The sequence below is a fragment of the Quercus suber genome, unplaced genomic scaffold, assembly GCF_002906115.3.
Source record: "Quercus suber isolate HL8 unplaced genomic scaffold, Cork oak 2.0 scaffold_253, whole genome shotgun sequence".
Lineage (NCBI taxonomy): Eukaryota > Viridiplantae > Streptophyta > Magnoliopsida > Fagales > Fagaceae > Quercus > Quercus suber.
In genome coordinates, this window is record NW_027069709.1 from 232,054 (window position 1) to 251,177 (window position 19,124).

Below are 19,124 nucleotides of genomic sequence, written 5' to 3' on the forward strand. Positions count from 1 at the left end.
TGGTCTTGCAGTGTTGATGCGACTTCTAACAGTGGCATGACTATATCAGAGAATTTCGATGGGAGCAATAGGAAATCAAAGAAGATGAACGTAGCGAAAAATTACCGAGGAAGAAAAAGATTGCTCTTAAATATATCATAAGGACAAAAAACCATGGCCACAAAAAGGTGACTTTGATACCATGTTAAATATTAGCATTGATACACCATGTTGAATATATTAACATGGATGCGGAAGCGAAAGTATAAAATATAGAACACAATAACACATGAGGGTTACGTGATTCAACCTAACGGCCTACATCCACGGAGGAAACCCTAAAGAGCTACATCAATAATATATTATAGTATAGTACAAATCCTGTGTTACAATAAATCATAACATGTGTATATATAGTAGACTAAACCCTAGACCAATAGACTTTTAGCACAAGTAGGAAATTTGGCTTGTACACAAAGTAGAATTAGGCTTAAGCATATGCTAATGAGCTAATATATCTCTAACATACATATTTTCATATTGTGAAGCAAACTATCATGTTTCCATCTTAAATGAGATTCAAGTCAAACTGTCTATGCACAACATATTTATTTGATATTACAAAGATTCAAAAACTCATATCTCATATGTCATTCCAACCTTGACAAGCCTACCATGTGGAATCTCCAGTACTTTCTCCCCTTGCCTAAAATTTTTCCTCAAGAAATTATAGGCATAGTTAACTACTATCTTCTTCAACAAGGAGGATTCATGTTCTGCTACCACGTCTACTTCTCCAAGAAGATAAACCACACCATTCTCCATTGCTTTCTGTACAAACACAATCTCTTCTTCAACTCCTTGGATGGGAACAGAGATAATTCGATTAGAAGAATTTGTTGAGTTAACAGCGTTGATTGATTGAATGGAATTAGAACTTGATGAAATATGAGATGGATTAGGCTGTTGCAGTGCTTCCTCAATGTGAATAGTTGATCCTTTTGTTTTTCCATCTTTCTCCAATAGAGAGGAATGCTGGAGGTTCACCGGCTCAGCCATTTGTTCAGTGGTCACTCCTTGAAGCTTGCAGTGCTCAAGTTGGATGAATTCTTTCAACTGTTCCACTAATTGTCGCTCAAATTCCTTGGCTTCTTCAATCACATCATTATAGCCGTACCTCACAACACAGCGGAACATTCGAAAGTCTCTTGGTTCAACATGTCGAAATAGAAACCTCTCTTCCACTGCAACTTTGCTAATTGGAATGGACTTAATTGAGACAAACACTAAAACAGAATGGATGGAGGGTATATTAGAGACAAAATGAGGAAATATTGGCGGTATGCCCTGTACAAGCTCAGAGTACAGGAATGCTATTCCTGGTACCCGGTTAATATTTGGTTTGGTAGCCAATTCTTTTATGAAATCATTAGAAACCTTAGTCTTGAGCTCGAACATGTATCTTTGTTTGTGTACATAATGCCAAATCCCCATAATTGTCATTAGGACAAAGGCAAAGACTAGCGGAAGGAAGCCACCTTGTATGAACTTGTATAGGACAGATGATAGATATATTCCCTCTATTGAACCGAACACTACAAGGAAGAGAGCAATCCACCATATGCTTGTCTTCCAAACAACTAGCATTATTGTTGTAAGCAAACCTGTTGTAATTAACATTACAGTCACCACAGCAATTCCTGCAATAAAGATGGAAAATAGCTTATAATCATTATTGTTGATGCTGTAAACTCGTAATTATTTTTACTTGTGCTATTATGCTATATATAGATGTTATACAATAAAATTGCTCCTTTGACTGCTCCAATAGGACATGGAACATTTATATCCTCAATTGCCTAATAGATGGTCAAATTGAAGTTTTTCAAGCTTACCGTATGCATTGCCGATCTTATCAGTAGTCTTGAAGGCCAGTGTGACTACAACACAAGCAATCATGAGAGCGTAGTTGGCCTCAGGGATGTAAACTTGACCCCCATACTTTGAAGAGGTATGAACGACCTTAACCCTAGGAAAGCAACCTAAACTTTGCGATTGAGAGAGAATTGCAAATGTCCCAGATATCATAGCTTGACTGGCAATAATGGCAGCAGCTACAGCCACAACGAATGTTGGCCAATACATTGGTCCTGCATAAAAGTTAACTTAGCAGTTACTTGCTCAAGCAAAACAGATGTAGTTACATCAAAAACCTTTCTAAGAGTGGAGTCACCTCTTCCTTGTTGTCAACAAAACTAACCTGGTATGGAGTCGTAGAACGTTTTAGACACATTCTCTGGGAATTTCCTGAGGTACGCTGCTTGTCCACAATATTGAGCTATTACTGCAGGAAACGTAATGCAAGAGAAACTGATCTGCAACACAAGGTAAAAGATTAATAATCCTGCTGATCATAATTAGCTTATTCAGTAAAATGGTTCTTGAGAGAGAGAGAGATTTGGACTCCAATCCAAAAATATAGCCCCAAAAAAAAAAAAAAAAAAAAAAAAAAAGGACAAATAGGTATGACATGTGGAATCTAAAAACAAACAAATAGGACTCTCATACCATGTAAATTAAAGCATTTAACCTAAAAGCTTAAGATATAGATGTAAGGAACGTGGATTTTCTCCTGTTGAAATAAATCAATTTTACCTTTCAAATTAAATGTTACAAATCTGAAAATATATCAAGCAATATGCCATTTATAATATGAGTAGTGCTATGAGTACTATAAGTTTCACTACATTAAGACAATTCAAATATTCATTTATGAGATGGTTGAAGATCATTTGCATCAATTGTTACATTAGTTTGTAAACTTTATTTAGTAAAACTTTTTATAATACCTTTAGCATTTTCCTTATAATATTAAATGGCATGACATTTTTTACGTTTTATTTTGCAATGAATTTTATAGAGAGACCTAACTTAAACAAAAACCCATATAAAATCCCAAACCCAATCAATTATGAATTCTCAAACGGGGTTTCATACTCCATTGGGTTCTTACCGCATGTCTCAAAAATTACTTTTGGCTTTCAAAATATATTTTTAAATAAAATAAACCACAGGATCAAGATGAATTCCAAAAGAAAAAGATTGAATTATAAATTACACTCTCGAAGTCTAGGATCATTTTAATTTACCAATCAAGTTTTAAATGATGGATTTTGAACCCAAACATTATATAGTATCTTTTATTAGAGTCTTCTGCTCTATGTCCCCTTAATGATTTGATCATTATAACCACTTGTAATTAGAATATAACAATTTATTCAAAACATAAATATATAAGCAAAGTGATATAAGCCAACACTAGAAATACATATCAACTTGTGTGTGTCTAGTGTTCACTGTTTATAATCCCAGTCTACAACTACAAAAGTTAGGCTCTTTTGTAGTTATACTATGCTTATGTATTGTATTATAAATCCGATTTAAAACACTAATATTACTATTTTCATGTGTGTTCTAATAAAATATTATTGTTTACTCAAAAAAAAGTAGAGATTTTTATCCCACATTGATTATGCGTATCTAGTGTCCTCTATTTATAACCTCCAGTCTACAACTACAAATGTTAGGCTCTTTTATAGTTGTACTTGGATTATGTAATGTATTTTAAACTCGGTTTAAAATACTAATATTACTATTTTTGTGTGTGTTTTAATAAATATTATTGTTTACTAAAAAAAAAATAAAATAAAAAACCTTGTCTAATTTTAGTTGGCATTTAATAGACAGCTCATTAATTAATGGGTATGGGCCGAAGAACTTTATTCAAAACATTGTTTACCGCTCTCTTAAAAAAAAATTATTTAGTGTTAGGGTCTAAAATTAAAATTAAATTAAATTTCAGGAGTCAAAATCACCATAAATTTTGAAAGTGCAATTCACAATTTAATAGAAAGAGAAATGGAAAGATTATTGTATAGCTTACTTGGACTGCTCGAACGTTGAAGTGACCCAAATCAGCAAACATGGCCTCGGTCCCTGGTTTTGTCCCCAGTCAAAATAGAAAACCAAAGGTAAAACAATCCAAAGAAAAAAAAAAAAAAAGGTAGAAATATAAACAACACTATAATTATAGTTTAGGGTAATTATAGATTCAAATTGTAATAGCAAATGTGTTCAACGTATCTAGGTAAAAAATTGTACACTTTTTGTAAACAATTGTAATTATATGTAAATAACTGTACATTTTTTGTAAATGTATACAATATTGTACCCAATTTTGTAATTTACAGTGTAAACTTTATATTAGTAGCACAATATAAATTAATAATTTTCCTTTAGTTTATAGGGTCTAATTAATGTATTCTTTAAGGGCACACATTAATCATCCACTTTAAAAAATATTTTATGGAAAATCGAAAAAGTTGTAAAAAAAATGTTTGTTATTTTTTCATTTTTTCATATAAAAAATTTTCTAAAATGAGTTATTGATATATACATACATGCTCTAAGGGCAAACATTAGTAAAACACTAATTTATATCTCTCACCTGTTACGCATAGAAGAACCCCACCGAGGGAAATCCATCCTCGTTTACCATTTCTTTTGAAGTACTTTACGATATATGCTGGATTGAAAGCACGTAATACCCCAAGGTCATATTTGAATAAGTTGTAGAGACCAATGCCACTGATGAACAAAAACCACAGAAAGATGATAGGAGCAAACGAAAAGCCCACTTTATCAGTGCCAAATCGTTGAACAGAAAAGAGTAGGATCAAGATTGCTACTGAAACCCCCACAACAGCATCTGGATGAATATTTAACACATCAGAGGTATTCCTAGTTATGGTGGCAAAATGATTGGCTGCCTATGTTTGAAGCATTATCTACTTTCTATTTTATTGGGTTCTCTTAGAATCAAGTACACTAAAATCTATTGCAAACATAATACCTGTGCCTAGAGAGTGTATCCCACTCACCGCAGAAAGAACTGCAGCAAAGACCAATCATTGTGAAATGTTAACAGATAAGTCTTGTACTGTTTCACTATGTCAAAAAATTTGTGACAAAGCAGAAACTGACCTGAAATGGATGGAGTAAGAATTCCATCTCCAATTACCATGGAAGTTCCCATGATGGTAACAAGGAAAAGTACAGTTTGTGCACTTTTGCTTTTCTCAAGCATCTCCCTGATCTTATGAGCTCGTCTCGACTGGTTGGATGGCAATTCAAGTCTATAGTGAGATAGCTCCCTGTCCTCTGGCTCTTGATTTGGTATTAAACTCACCCTTGCATAACGGCGTATCAAAGAATAGAGTGCAAATGTTCCACCTACAAATTACATTAGATTTTCAGAGCACTGAACCAAATAGAACAATGGAAGGTTATCACTACATCAGATATGCATGGAATGTGCGCTACCTAGCACCTAGAGAATTGAAAGTACTTTGTCAGGCTTATGTAATTACCATAAATATTACCTTAAGTTATAATGCATTCATAGACTACAAAAATACCTTACAAGTTTTTTGCTAGGTAAATAGGGGAGGGGACTGGTGGAATTTGAATCTCCGTACCCAAGCACAATAAGAGGTGTTAGAATCATCTAGGAAAAGTACTTTGTCAGGCTTATTTAATTACCATAAATATTACCATAAGTTATAATGCATTCATAGACTACAAAAAATACCTTAATATGGCGTTTGGTATGGGGGAATCCACATTACTCCTAGCATCCAGATTCCTAGGAATTTGATTCCTAGGAATGTAGCTATTCCTATGTTTGGTTTATTCCCAAAAATCTTAAATAAATTATTTATTTTTCCTATTCTATCCTTAGATTTGAATGTGAACTACCAAGTTATTTAAAAAAAATGGTTAAAATTGTCAATTTATAAAAAATACAATTTCCTTTAAGCTTGGGAATCTGGATTCTCACATGTTTTAAAGGGAATCTACATTCTTACTGAGAGGGGTTTAAAGGGGGAATCCAGATTCCCCTGGTATCTGATTCCCTAGCATGATTTGCAACCAAACATAGAAATCTTTAAACATTCATAGGAATCCTAAAATATTACCCTGTACCAAACGCCACAGACAAGTTTTTTGCTAGGTAAATAGGGGAGGCGGGATTGGTGGAATTTGAATCTCAGTACCCAAGCACGGTGAGAGGTGTTAGAATCATCGGATTTGTAGGTAAATAGAGAACGAAAAAATTTACATATTCTCAGAGCAATGCTCTGGATGATCACAAAGGGAGTGGGACCCACCTTGGGACTATCTCTGTTGTGAAAGCCCAAAGCACTATTTTTGGGAGTAGGTAAAAATTGCCCAATAAAGAGAGGGGAATGGTGGAATTTGAATCCTAATGTCCAAGACCATGCACAACAAGAGGCGTTGGAACCATTGGGGCTCGAAACACAAAAATATCTTATGTGTTAATAAGACAAAGAGAATTCAAATTAAGGAAACAAAATCCATTTCTTACCATCGCCATTGTCATTGGCCCACAAGACGATAAAGACATACTTTATCATGGGCAGGAGCGCAATGGTGTAGATGATGAGAGACAACACCCCAATAACGTCTTCTTGATCATTAATACTATTGGGGAAAGTGCTTGAGTATACATAAAGCGGTGAAGTCCCTATGTCCCCATATATCACCCCTATGCTCTGAAATGCTAAACTTAACGTACTCTGCCAATTCACCTGCTCCACACCCAAAAATACGAGTCAGTCACAACTTATTAGTTTAAGTACCATAAATCAAAACAATCAAAGTAGTGCCATCAGTGAGAAACCTTGGAGGCATGGTTTTGAAAGGATGAAACTCTTCCAGCCTCTATATTCAGAGAGTCTACCCGGCACAGCTTTGTCCATGATAGCTTTCGCTCTTTCATGTTCTTTTCCTCAACTGTTATTTCTGTTCCTTCGTTCATCTCAGTTTCTCTAGTCTCCACCACTTTCTCTGCCATCATTTGCTACTGTTTTTGTTTCTCCAGTGATGGCTTTCTTTGTTACCTATGCCTTGCTACCGGATTTATAAGCACAAAAGTCATACATGCAAGGGCGATATTTATTTGTTTAGACTTTTTTTTTTTTGGTTGTTGTTGTTGTTATTGTTGTTGTTTATAGTAGTATTTAAATTTTTTTAATGCATTTTGTTAAAGTTATAAATTCAACGTCGGTGGAACATGCTAGCAAAGTCTCTTATCCAAATCCCGTTTTCACTCTTGCAAATATAAATAATTGAATATTTAAAATAAGATTTAAAGTAATATTTTATATAAGAGATATATAACGCAATATCCCTTAAATTAGTGTGTGCATATATATATATATATATATATATATATATATATTGTGGGGGATGAAAGCCCAGACTATTGTAATGCTTTTGCTCACTCTTTAGCAAGACGAGCACAAAGACTCTCTCAACCACAAATCTGGATGGAAGATGTACCACCAGATACTTTTACTGTTTTACAGGCCGATCTTTTAGGCCTTCCTTAATAAAAAGCACAGCATTTGATTCTCAAAAAAAAAAAAAAGAAAAAAAGAAAAAGTGTAACTCTTCTAAAGAGTTACACCAGGTGTAACTCTATAATAATTACCTTTTTTTTAAAACCATTGATTTCAAAAAGATCTAATGATTAAAAATGCATCATTAAATGTTTATTACTTTTGACATCCATACCTAATTAATATCATTTCTCTCTCTCTCTCTCTCTCTCTCTCTCTCTCTCTCTCTCTCTCTCTCTCTCTCTCTCTCTCTCTCTCTCTCTCCTTATTTATTCCTTTCCAAATTCCACCTCAATAAACGGTCATGCCACCACTTCTTCTTCTTCTTTTCCCTTCTTTTTTAAAAGAAACAATGGTTAATTTTAATGCAAAATAATAATAATAATAATAATAAATAAGGATTTGTTCAATTTTTTGTGAACAATCTTGAGGGACTTTGTTGCTGTTACCTCTATGTTTCTATAATCCTCTCCACTGAAATTATACATCAGCAGTTCAATCTCCTTTCCCATAAAATGATGTTGTATTTGCGTTTGAAAAAAATGACCCTCGTTCATAAACTCTAGTAAATTCATTAAAAAAAAAAAAAATTCCAATTTGTATTCATAAACTCTAGTGGATTTATAAACTCAAAATCTCCTAGCAATAGCAATTATTAATACTCAGTTGCAAAAGCCAGAGAGGCAGTAAGTTTTAAATACTAACTTTCAAAAGAAAAAAAAAAGTTGGAAAGAAAGTTTTATTCTTTTAAACTTTGAAGTTTGAAACAGTAAGTTTTCATGTTTTTGTTGTTGCCTCCTCAGACACAAGCTTTCCACATGGGGCTTCAAACCTAAATTTTTTCACACCACACAAATATTATGTATTTTATGTTCTCTTATTATGAATCACGTCTTATTCTCAATAATAATAATAATAATAATAATAATAAATAAATAAAATAAAAAATCATGTCTTTAGTATATTATTATTGATGGCAATTTCAACTCACTGATTTGCAACTTAAGAACGTTAAGAATAAGACCATGAGAAAGCAAATCTGCAACTTAATATGGTAAGAATAGGCACTTATGCAAGGTTAGGGAGGAATTAATGAGAGAAACAAAGTAGAAAATGAAATAATATAATATTCTCTCAAATTAATTTAGTTAGCTGATGTAGTTTTTTAACCATTAGATCTTTTTGAAATTTATGGTCTAAAAAAATGTGTAATTTTTGTAAAGTTACACTAAGTGTAACTTGAATCCATCTCATATATATATATATATATACACGCGCGCGCAGATGTTCATATCTCTATTCCCTATTATTGTAACTAAGGCTGCGTTTGAATCGGGTGAAAAGCATTTCCGGAAATGCTTTTCACCATTTCCGGATGTTTGGTTGCGCACGGAAAACGCATTTTCCGGAAATTAATTTCGTTGACCCGTGGTCAAGGCTGAAAACGATTTCGCCTTTCATTTTCACTTCAAATCTAATTTTCCGGAAAATTAGAAACAGAGCACGAAGAGAGAGGGAGAGAGGAAGGAAGAAACGGTGAGCCCAGGCGCACTCCACCTGAAGCACGTCCTCGCCGGTCAGATCGCCATCCTCGTCGCCGTCGCCTCCTTCGTCCTTGATCTCGTCGCCTACTTCGTCTCCGATCTCGTCGCCTCCTTCGTCACCGATCGCGCAGCCCTCTCGATCGCACCGCCCTCTCGATCGCGCCAAGATCGTGCCTGCGAGATCGCGCCGAGATCACGCCGTCCTCCTCTGGGTCAGATCATCATCTCCGATCTCGTCGTCGTCTCGATTGCGCCGCCCTCTCGATCGCGTCGCCCTCTCGATCTCGTCGTCCTCTCCTTTTTTTTTTTTTTTTTCCGTTGCGGTGGTGTGTATGGTGGATTGTCCGTGGGTTTTGTGTTATTGTTGTTGTTTTTTTTTTTTGATGAATTGATTGCTGTTGTTGTTGTGGTTGTTGTGTTGTTGTTGTTGTGTTGCTGTTCTGGAATTTGCTGCTGCTGCTGTTGTTGTTGTTGCCGGAATTTGTTGCCGGAAATTGTGAAAAAATGGTAGGAAAATAGCATTTTCCTAATAGAACCAAACACATAAAAATATTTTCCACAACAATTTTCCTAATACAACCAAACACTTAAAAATATTTTCTTTTTTCGGAAAATAGCATTTCCGGAAAATACTTATTTTCCGGAAAATATTTTACGACAACCAAACGGACCCTAANGTAGTGCTATGAGTACTATAAGTTTCACTACATTAAGACAATTCAAATATTCATTTATGAGATGGTTGAAGATCATTTGCATCAATTGTTACATTAGTTTGTAAACTTTATTTAGTAAAACTTTTTATAATACCTTTAGCATTTTCCTTATAATATTAAATGGCATGACATTTTTTACGTTTTATTTTGCAATGAATTTTATAGAGAGACCTAACTTAAACAAAAACCCATATAAAATCCCAAACCCAATCAATTATGAATTCTCAAACGGGGTTTCATACTCCATTGGGTTCTTACCGCATGTCTCAAAAATTACTTTTGGCTTTCAAAATATATTTTTAAATAAAATAAACCACAGGATCAAGATGAATTCCAAAAGAAAAAGATTGAATTATAAATTACACTCTCGAAGTCTAGGATCATTTTAATTTACCAATCAAGTTTTAAATGATGGATTTTGAACCCAAACATTATATAGTATCTTTTATTAGAGTCTTCTGCTCTATGTCCCCTTAATGATTTGATCATTATAACCACTTGTAATTAGAATATAACAATTTATTCAAAACATAAATATATAAGCAAAGTGATATAAGCCAACACTAGAAATACATATCAACTTGTGTGTGTCTAGTGTTCACTGTTTATAATCCCAGTCTACAACTACAAAAGTTAGGCTCTTTTGTAGTTATACTATGCTTATGTATTGTATTATAAATCCGATTTAAAACACTAATATTACTATTTTCATGTGTGTTCTAATAAAATATTATTGTTTACTCAAAAAAAAGTAGAGATTTTTATCCCACATTGATTATGCGTATCTAGTGTCCTCTATTTATAACCTCCAGTCTACAACTACAAATGTTAGGCTCTTTTATAGTTGTACTTGGATTATGTAATGTATTTTAAACTCGGTTTAAAATACTAATATTACTATTTTTGTGTGTGTTTTAATAAATATTATTGTTTACTAAAAAAAAAATAAAATAAAAAACCTTGTCTAATTTTAGTTGGCATTTAATAGACAGCTCATTAATTAATGGGTATGGGCCGAAGAACTTTATTCAAAACATTGTTTACCGCTCTCTTAAAAAAAAATTATTTAGTGTTAGGGTCTAAAATTAAAATTAAATTAAATTTCAGGAGTCAAAATCACCATAAATTTTGAAAGTGCAATTCACAATTTAATAGAAAGAGAAATGGAAAGATTATTGTATAGCTTACTTGGACTGCTCGAACGTTGAAGTGACCCAAATCAGCAAACATGGCCTCGGTCCCTGGTTTTGTCCCCAGTCAAAATAGAAAACCAAAGGTAAAACAATCCAAAGAAAAAAAAAAAAAAAGGTAGAAATATAAACAACACTATAATTATAGTTTAGGGTAATTATAGATTCAAATTGTAATAGCAAATGTGTTCAACGTATCTAGGTAAAAAATTGTACACTTTTTGTAAACAATTGTAATTATATGTAAATAACTGTACATTTTTTGTAAATGTATACAATATTGTACCCAATTTTGTAATTTACAGTGTAAACTTTATATTAGTAGCACAATATAAATTAATAATTTTCCTTTAGTTTATAGGGTCTAATTAATGTATTCTTTAAGGGCACACATTAATCATCCACTTTAAAAAATATTTTATGGAAAATCGAAAAAGTTGTAAAAAAAATGTTTGTTATTTTTTCATTTTTTCATATAAAAAATTTTCTAAAATGAGTTATTGATATATACATACATGCTCTAAGGGCAAACATTAGTAAAACACTAATTTATATCTCTCACCTGTTACGCATAGAAGAACCCCACCGAGGGAAATCCATCCTCGTTTACCATTTCTTTTGAAGTACTTTACGATATATGCTGGATTGAAAGCACGTAATACCCCAAGGTCATATTTGAATAAGTTGTAGAGACCAATGCCACTGATGAACAAAAACCACAGAAAGATGATAGGAGCAAACGAAAAGCCCACTTTATCAGTGCCAAATCGTTGAACAGAAAAGAGTAGGATCAAGATTGCTACTGAAACCCCCACAACAGCATCTGGATGAATATTTAACACATCAGAGGTATTCCTAGTTATGGTGGCAAAATGATTGGCTGCCTATGTTTGAAGCATTATCTACTTTCTATTTTATTGGGTTCTCTTAGAATCAAGTACACTAAAATCTATTGCAAACATAATACCTGTGCCTAGAGAGTGTATCCCACTCACCGCAGAAAGAACTGCAGCAAAGACCAATCATTGTGAAATGTTAACAGATAAGTCTTGTACTGTTTCACTATGTCAAAAAATTTGTGACAAAGCAGAAACTGACCTGAAATGGATGGAGTAAGAATTCCATCTCCAATTACCATGGAAGTTCCCATGATGGTAACAAGGAAAAGTACAGTTTGTGCACTTTTGCTTTTCTCAAGCATCTCCCTGATCTTATGAGCTCGTCTCGACTGGTTGGATGGCAATTCAAGTCTATAGTGAGATAGCTCCCTGTCCTCTGGCTCTTGATTTGGTATTAAACTCACCCTTGCATAACGGCGTATCAAAGAATAGAGTGCAAATGTTCCACCTACAAATTACATTAGATTTTCAGAGCACTGAACCAAATAGAACAATGGAAGGTTATCACTACATCAGATATGCATGGAATGTGCGCTACCTAGCACCTAGAGAATTGAAAGTACTTTGTCAGGCTTATGTAATTACCATAAATATTACCTTAAGTTATAATGCATTCATAGACTACAAAAATACCTTACAAGTTTTTTGCTAGGTAAATAGGGGAGGGGACTGGTGGAATTTGAATCTCCGTACCCAAGCACAATAAGAGGTGTTAGAATCATCTAGGAAAAGTACTTTGTCAGGCTTATTTAATTACCATAAATATTACCATAAGTTATAATGCATTCATAGACTACAAAAAATATCTTAATATGGCGTTTGGTATGGGGGAATCCACATTACTCCTAGCATCCAGATTCCTAGGAATTTGATTCCTAGGAATGTAGCTATTCCTATGTTTGGTTTATTCTCAAAAATCTTAAATAAATTATTTATTTTTCCTATTCTATCCTTAGATTTGAATGTGAACTACCAAGTTATTTAAAAAAAATGGTTAAAATTGTCAATTTATAAAAAATACAATTTCCTTTAAGCTTGGGAATCTGGATTCTCACATGTTTTAAAGGGAATCTACATTCTTACTGAGAGGGGTTTAAAGGGGGAATCCAGATTCCCCTGGTATCTGATTCCCTAGCATGATTTGCAACCAAACATAGAAATCTTTAAACATTCATAGGAATCCTAAAATATTACCCTGTACCAAACGCCACAGACAAGTTTTTTGCTAGGTAAATAGGGGAGGCGGGATTGGTGGAATTTGAATCTCAGTACCCAAGCACGGTGAGAGGTGTTAGAATCATCGGATTTGTAGGTAAATAGAGAACGAAAAAATTTACATATTCTCAGAGCAATGCTCTGGATGATCACAAAGGGAGTGGGACCCACCTTGGGACTATCTCTGTTGTGAAAGCCCAAAGCACTATTTTTGGGAGTAGGTAAAAATTGCCCAATAAAGAGAGGGGAATGGTGGAATTTGAATCCTAATGTCCAAGACCATGCACAACAAGAGGCGTTGGAACCATTGGGGCTCGAAACACAAAAATATCTTATGTGTTAATAAGACAAAGAGAATTCAAATTAAGGAAACAAAATCCATTTCTTACCATCGCCATTGTCATTGGCCCACAAGACGATAAAGACATACTTTATCATGGGCAGGAGCGCAATGGTGTAGATGATGAGAGACAACACCCCAATAACGTCTTCTTGATCATTAATACTATTGGGGAAAGTGCTTGAGTATACATAAAGCGGTGAAGTCCCTATGTCCCCATATATCACCCCTATGCTCTGAAATGCTAAACTTAACGTACTCTGCCAATTCACCTGCTCCACACCCAAAAATACGAGTCAGTCACAACTTATTAGTTTAAGTACCATAAATCAAAACAATCAAAGTAGTGCCATCAGTGAGAAACCTTGGAGGCATGGTTTTGAAAGGATGAAACTCTTCCAGCCTCTATATTCAGAGAGTCTACCCGGCACAGCTTTGTCCATGATAGCTTTCGCTCTTTCATGTTCTTTTCCTCAACTGTTATTTCTGTTCCTTCGTTCATCTCAGTTTCTCTAGTCTCCACCACTTTCTCTGCCATCATTTGCTACTGTTTTTGTTTCTCCAGTGATGGCTTTCTTTGTTACCTATGCCTTGCTACCGGATTTATAAGCACAAAAGTCATACATGCAAGGGCGATATTTATTTGTTTAGACTTTTTTTTTTTTGGTTGTTGTTGTTGTTATTGTTGTTGTTTATAGTAGTATTTAAATTTTTTTAATGCATTTTGTTAAAGTTATAAATTCAACGTCGGTGGAACATGCTAGCAAAGTCTCTTATCCAAATCCCGTTTTCACTCTTGCAAATATAAATAATTGAATATTTAAAATAAGATTTAAAGTAATATTTTATATAAGAGATATATAACGCAATATCCCTTAAATTAGTGTGTGCATATATATATATATATATATATATATATATTGTGGGGGATGAAAGCCCAGACATACTTATTGGGCTGTGGGCCCTGTCCTGAGAAATACTGTACATCCGAAGAGTAATAGCGGGTCGGGGTAGAATTCATCTGAACGCAGCCAACCCAGAAGTAAAAGAAGAGTAACGTCCGAAGAGATCACATTTCGTCCAAAGAGATTACACTCCTCGGACGTAAATAGTCTTAACCTAGCCAGCGAATAGAAGGCCCGAATGGACTCTCGGGCAATCCCAACGACAAAGATAAGCTCTGAGCGTATCTAGGGATGATTAGGACGAGAAAATATCTTAAGGAAAAGCTGTCATCACCGCATTAAATGCACTGCAGCTGCTTTTCTGGCCGCATTAATGTGAGAGAAAGAGCCGGAAATTGTGAAAAAATGGTAGGAAAATAGCATTTTCCTAATAGAACCAAACACATAAAAATATTTTCCACAACAATTTTCCTAATACAACCAAACACTTAAAAATATTTTCTTTTTTCGGAAAATAGCATTTCCGGAAAATACTTATTTTCCGGAAAATATTTTATGACAACCAAACGGACCCTAAGTTGAAAAAACATGGAGCTTGGATCTCTTATCCCGTTAAAAAACAAATAAATGCTTAAAAGAATAGTGGGGTTGAACGGTAAGGAATTTAATATGAATGTATCGTTATAATTGGTGGGTTACCGTGTTCTCAAAAAAAGATGTCATTATATAATCTGTTACGCTCTAGGAAGAAGTGGGGATCCATATTTATTAATTGAGGTCCCAATCGAGAGAAGTCGTTGCCAAGTTCAGCATAAGACGTTCGCATTTCTGAATTTTGAAAGTAAACTTTCAAGTTCAAATCATTAGTTTATATTGCATTATTGCAATTATTGTCAATATAGTAAGCATTTACGTGTAATGTGAATCAACAATGTCGTAAAATAAGCCACCCATGCTATATATAAAATTACAGCTAGAGTTGAAATTTTCAATTTTGCAGAATTTCAGTGGCCACTACGTTTGAGTTGGCTTCAGCTTTGATGCTTTTTTATTCTGAAAACTACGGTAGTGTCTATAATTAAGTATAAACCATCGGATGCATCACTTACACGACTTTACACTTCAATATATAATTATGTGTGTTTATGAAAATATTGTTCTCATAATACATAGAACTTTGCAAACGGCATGTATTTTAATGAAACAAAATAACAATTTTCTCTGACTCTAAATTAGGTGGGCCATCAGGCCATGTACTTATTTTATATTATCTGCACTTACATCTACAACTTTATCTTGATTATTTTAACAAATATGTTAAATTTATTTGGCTTAATTAAAATACGTATACAAAAAAAAAAAAAAAAAATTATATAAGTATCATTTGTAAACTTTCATTTATAGCGAGATGGAAGTGATGATTATAAATAAACCCTAGAATAAACAGGCTGCCTGAAATATCATTTCTAGTGGCTGAAGTCTTAGCCTTATTTTATTCCCCAAAAAAAAAAAAGTCTTAGCCTTATAAAACATATAACCGTACTTTTTAGAAACGGAACATATGATAAGTACTCTATTTGGCTAAACTATTGCTGCTTAATTTCAGTTTTATGAAATAACTATGGTTTGGGACAAGAAGTGTTTGACCCGAAAAATTATTCCTGGTGGTGGAATAAAGAAATGATTAGGTATAAATATAATTCATAGGTAAGCATAGAAAGCGTGTTATAGATTTAAAGTCACCGTCTTCGGCGATTGCTTAATCCCCCCGTGTTCTTTTATTAGTTCTATGTCCGTGTCATTGAGATAAAAATAAAGGGAGCACAAGCACAGCAGAGTCAACCTCCAACCTGCTACATTAGCCTTTTGTCTCATAACTTGTTGCAGTAGTCGTTGAGGGGCGGTGTTTTTTTGTGTTCCAAGGTTAATGGGTTTTACCACGAAGAAAGAGATTAGCCCGTTTGGTATGTGTGTTCAAACAACAATTTTCAATTTTTTTGAAAATACGTGTGGATGAAAAAGTATGTGAAAATACGTGTAATATTGTTTAAAAACTAAAAACATGTGTTTAAGATCTTGTATCAAACAACCCCTGTTCAGCCATTCAAGCCTTATTTTTCTTTGGCCTCAAAAGGGAGCTTGAAAATCTAAACCCGTGAACCCACGTATTTTCACAAATATTTTCAAACAACAATTTTCAGTTTTTAGATGCATATACCAAATGGGCTGACATCCCATTTTGCAACTTACATTTAATATCATATAATGACAAAATGGCCATTTCACATCTTAAGAGCAAAACAGTAATTTTGACTATTTAATTTCTAAATACATTCCAAGAAATAATTTTTAAGTCATAACAATTAAAATTACAGGTCATAAGTAGAAGAAATTATAGTCTTCATTGTGGATTACATCATTTTTTTCTAGTAGTCAATTATTCTACTAAAAAACTTTCACTTATTTAAAATTTTGCTGACTCATTTTAAGATAAAAATTAAAGTAAAAGACACACACATTTAAATGTTATCTGATTAAATTCAAAATTAAAGAGAATTGTGTAAACAGTAAAAAATTAAAAGGGAAAATTTCTTTGTTTAAGCGCTCCCCCAAAAAAAAAGAGGGAAAACTTCCTTCTTCTTTAATGGCTGATGTTAACGTGAAAAAGTTATTTGTGTTTCATTCTATTATAATAGAAAATACAGTTCTTGATTCTTAGTTCTTACTACACTGCACCAATAGACACAAATGGCTGATGGAGGTACGCTTTTGTCAATGGCTGACGAAGGTATGCTTTTCCTTTGGTGCTGTTATTTCAGTTTTAGTTTACATAGGATCGTACACTGCCTTTGTAGCTTTCGTATTGCACTCGACTCTCAAATGCCTTCGTTTTAATTTATATATATATATATATATTAGTTTTTATCTGTAGCATTTGACTAGATATGCTTTTCCTTTGTCTGCCACTATTTGATTGCCCAGTGCTATTGCTTATAATTTTTGGGTTAAAATTCATCTGTCTGCCACTATTTGATTGCCTAGTGCTATTGCTTATAATTTTGGGTTAAAATTCATCTTGTACAACGCAGGGACGTAAAGTCTCTTTAGTTTTCTTGTTTGGTTGAGACTAGAGCCTACATACTTAATTTACATAGGATCATACACTCTGCCTTATTCAACAAGCTCGTTTGAAATTTAATTTACATAGGATCAAACACTCGCCCATATTTAACAACCTCCTATCTAGTCAAACACTACAAATCAAAATGATGTTATGTTTGTAGATGACGCAAGCTAGATATCACATCTAATATATTTTTGGAGATGTTGATAAGATCTAGTAGTTATTTCAAGGCTATACGATTTTATTATAATAATATGTGAAAAGTGTAAATAGTTAGTTGTTTTTATTTCTTATATTTAGTTTTTGTTTCTAAGTATGTTCATATTTGTGAAATATTTAAGATGCAGTTGCTATTGAAAATAAAGAAGATGACACTACAAAAACTAGCATGAGAGACAGTTTTATGATAGTAAATCATGAAGGTCAAAGTGAAAATTTACTTGGAATGGTTGTGAACAGTGAAGAGGAAGCTTATAAGTTATATAATGAATATGCTATGCAAATTGGGTTTAGTATAAGGAAAAATAAAATAATATACTATACGTCAACGAGAGCATGTGTGTTCAAAAGAAGGATTTCCACGAGACAAGAATCCTTGTGAGATTAAAAAGGTAAACAGATTAGAGACAAGAACGGGTTGTAAAGCTAGTTTTAAGTTTATAATTGAAAATGGTGAATGGAAGGTGACCTCATTTGATTCTGAACATAATCATGAGCTTGCCAAAGCTAAACAACGACAATTTTTGAGGTCAAACCAAAAAATAACAAATGAATATTCAGGTGTCATAAAAACTTTTAAAGAAGCTGGTACAAGAACAATTAATGCATATTCTTATCTAGTTGAAGAAAATGGGGGGTTTGCCAATATTGGTTTCACAAGACGGGATTGTTATAATTTGGTGAATAAAGAGAAACTAAAAGCAATTGAGGCAGGTGATGCACAAAGCTTGGTTAATCATTTTAAAAGAAGGCAAGCTGAAGACCCATTGTTTTTCTATGTGTTAATGTGTATAGTGTTGTGGGCTTTAGGCCCAACTAGATTACTTGTATAGCACACATTCTTGTACTACACTCTTACTTGTACTGCACTTATATGTCTCTCTACATAAAGACACTCATGTATATTCTTTCACTGAGAAATACAATACAATTATTTAGTATTTCTAATATAGTATCAGAGTCATTGCTCTAACTTTCTTGTGTCTTGCAGTTTTGTCTTTGTTGGTATTTTCCACTGCCTTAACTTCTTCGGCCAATAAACCTTTTCCGTGCCCTCTCCTGACTGTTCCACCGCCGTCAAAGGTGCTCAAGGTTGAATCTTCACTGCAAGAAGCTCGATCACTGCCCCAAAGATCACTACCTTCATTGGATCTTCCATATAGGACCTCCGATTAGGACATAAGACATATCACCGTGTAGGTTTTCAATCTATCTACACAATGCCGCCAGAATCATCATCATTTGACCCTCCATGTGCCGCCACGCGCCAGTCAAAGATTCGGCAATTTGTTCCATGCGCATCACACACCTTCAGTATTGCTCCAATCATCTCATCACTACCGTTATCTGAATCACCCTTCTTTGATCTACCTCATCAGAAAAGAATTGGCCTCATCGAACTTCCCAACCACTCTCACGCGCTGCTGAAGTATTCTGCCATGTTGTTTACACACCTCATGCGCCGCTGTCCTTACTACTGCTAACGTAATATGTGACGTCACTATGCCA

General features: G+C 33.9%; 2 protein-coding genes across 2 annotated transcripts; both read right to left on the reverse strand.

The window, feature by feature from the left end:
* Nucleotides 1-520: 520 nt before the first annotated feature.
* Nucleotides 521-6,948, reverse strand: LOC112039762 (potassium transporter 5). The gene is made up of 9 exons (XM_024072667.2): nt 6,743-6,948; nt 6,428-6,650; nt 5,023-5,271; nt 4,892-4,930; nt 4,487-4,747; nt 3,923-3,975; nt 2,240-2,354; nt 1,875-2,129; nt 521-1,679 (listed from the first exon to the last, which is right to left on the reverse strand). The coding sequence occupies exons 1-9, from the start codon at nt 6,917-6,919 to the stop codon at nt 616-618; spliced, it is 2,436 nt and encodes an 811-aa protein (XP_023928435.1). The 5' UTR covers nt 6,920-6,948; the 3' UTR covers nt 521-615.
* A 3,891-nt stretch (nt 6,949-10,839) lies between these two features.
* LOC136070689 (potassium transporter 5-like) lies at nt 10,840-13,937 on the reverse strand. The gene is made up of 6 exons (XM_065780974.1): nt 13,732-13,937; nt 13,417-13,642; nt 12,012-12,260; nt 11,881-11,919; nt 11,476-11,736; nt 10,840-10,964 (listed from the first exon to the last, which is right to left on the reverse strand). The coding sequence occupies exons 1-6, from the start codon at nt 13,906-13,908 to the stop codon at nt 10,840-10,842; spliced, it is 1,077 nt and encodes a 358-aa protein (XP_065637046.1). The 5' UTR covers nt 13,909-13,937.
* Between the last annotated feature and the right edge of the window lie 5,187 nt (nt 13,938-19,124).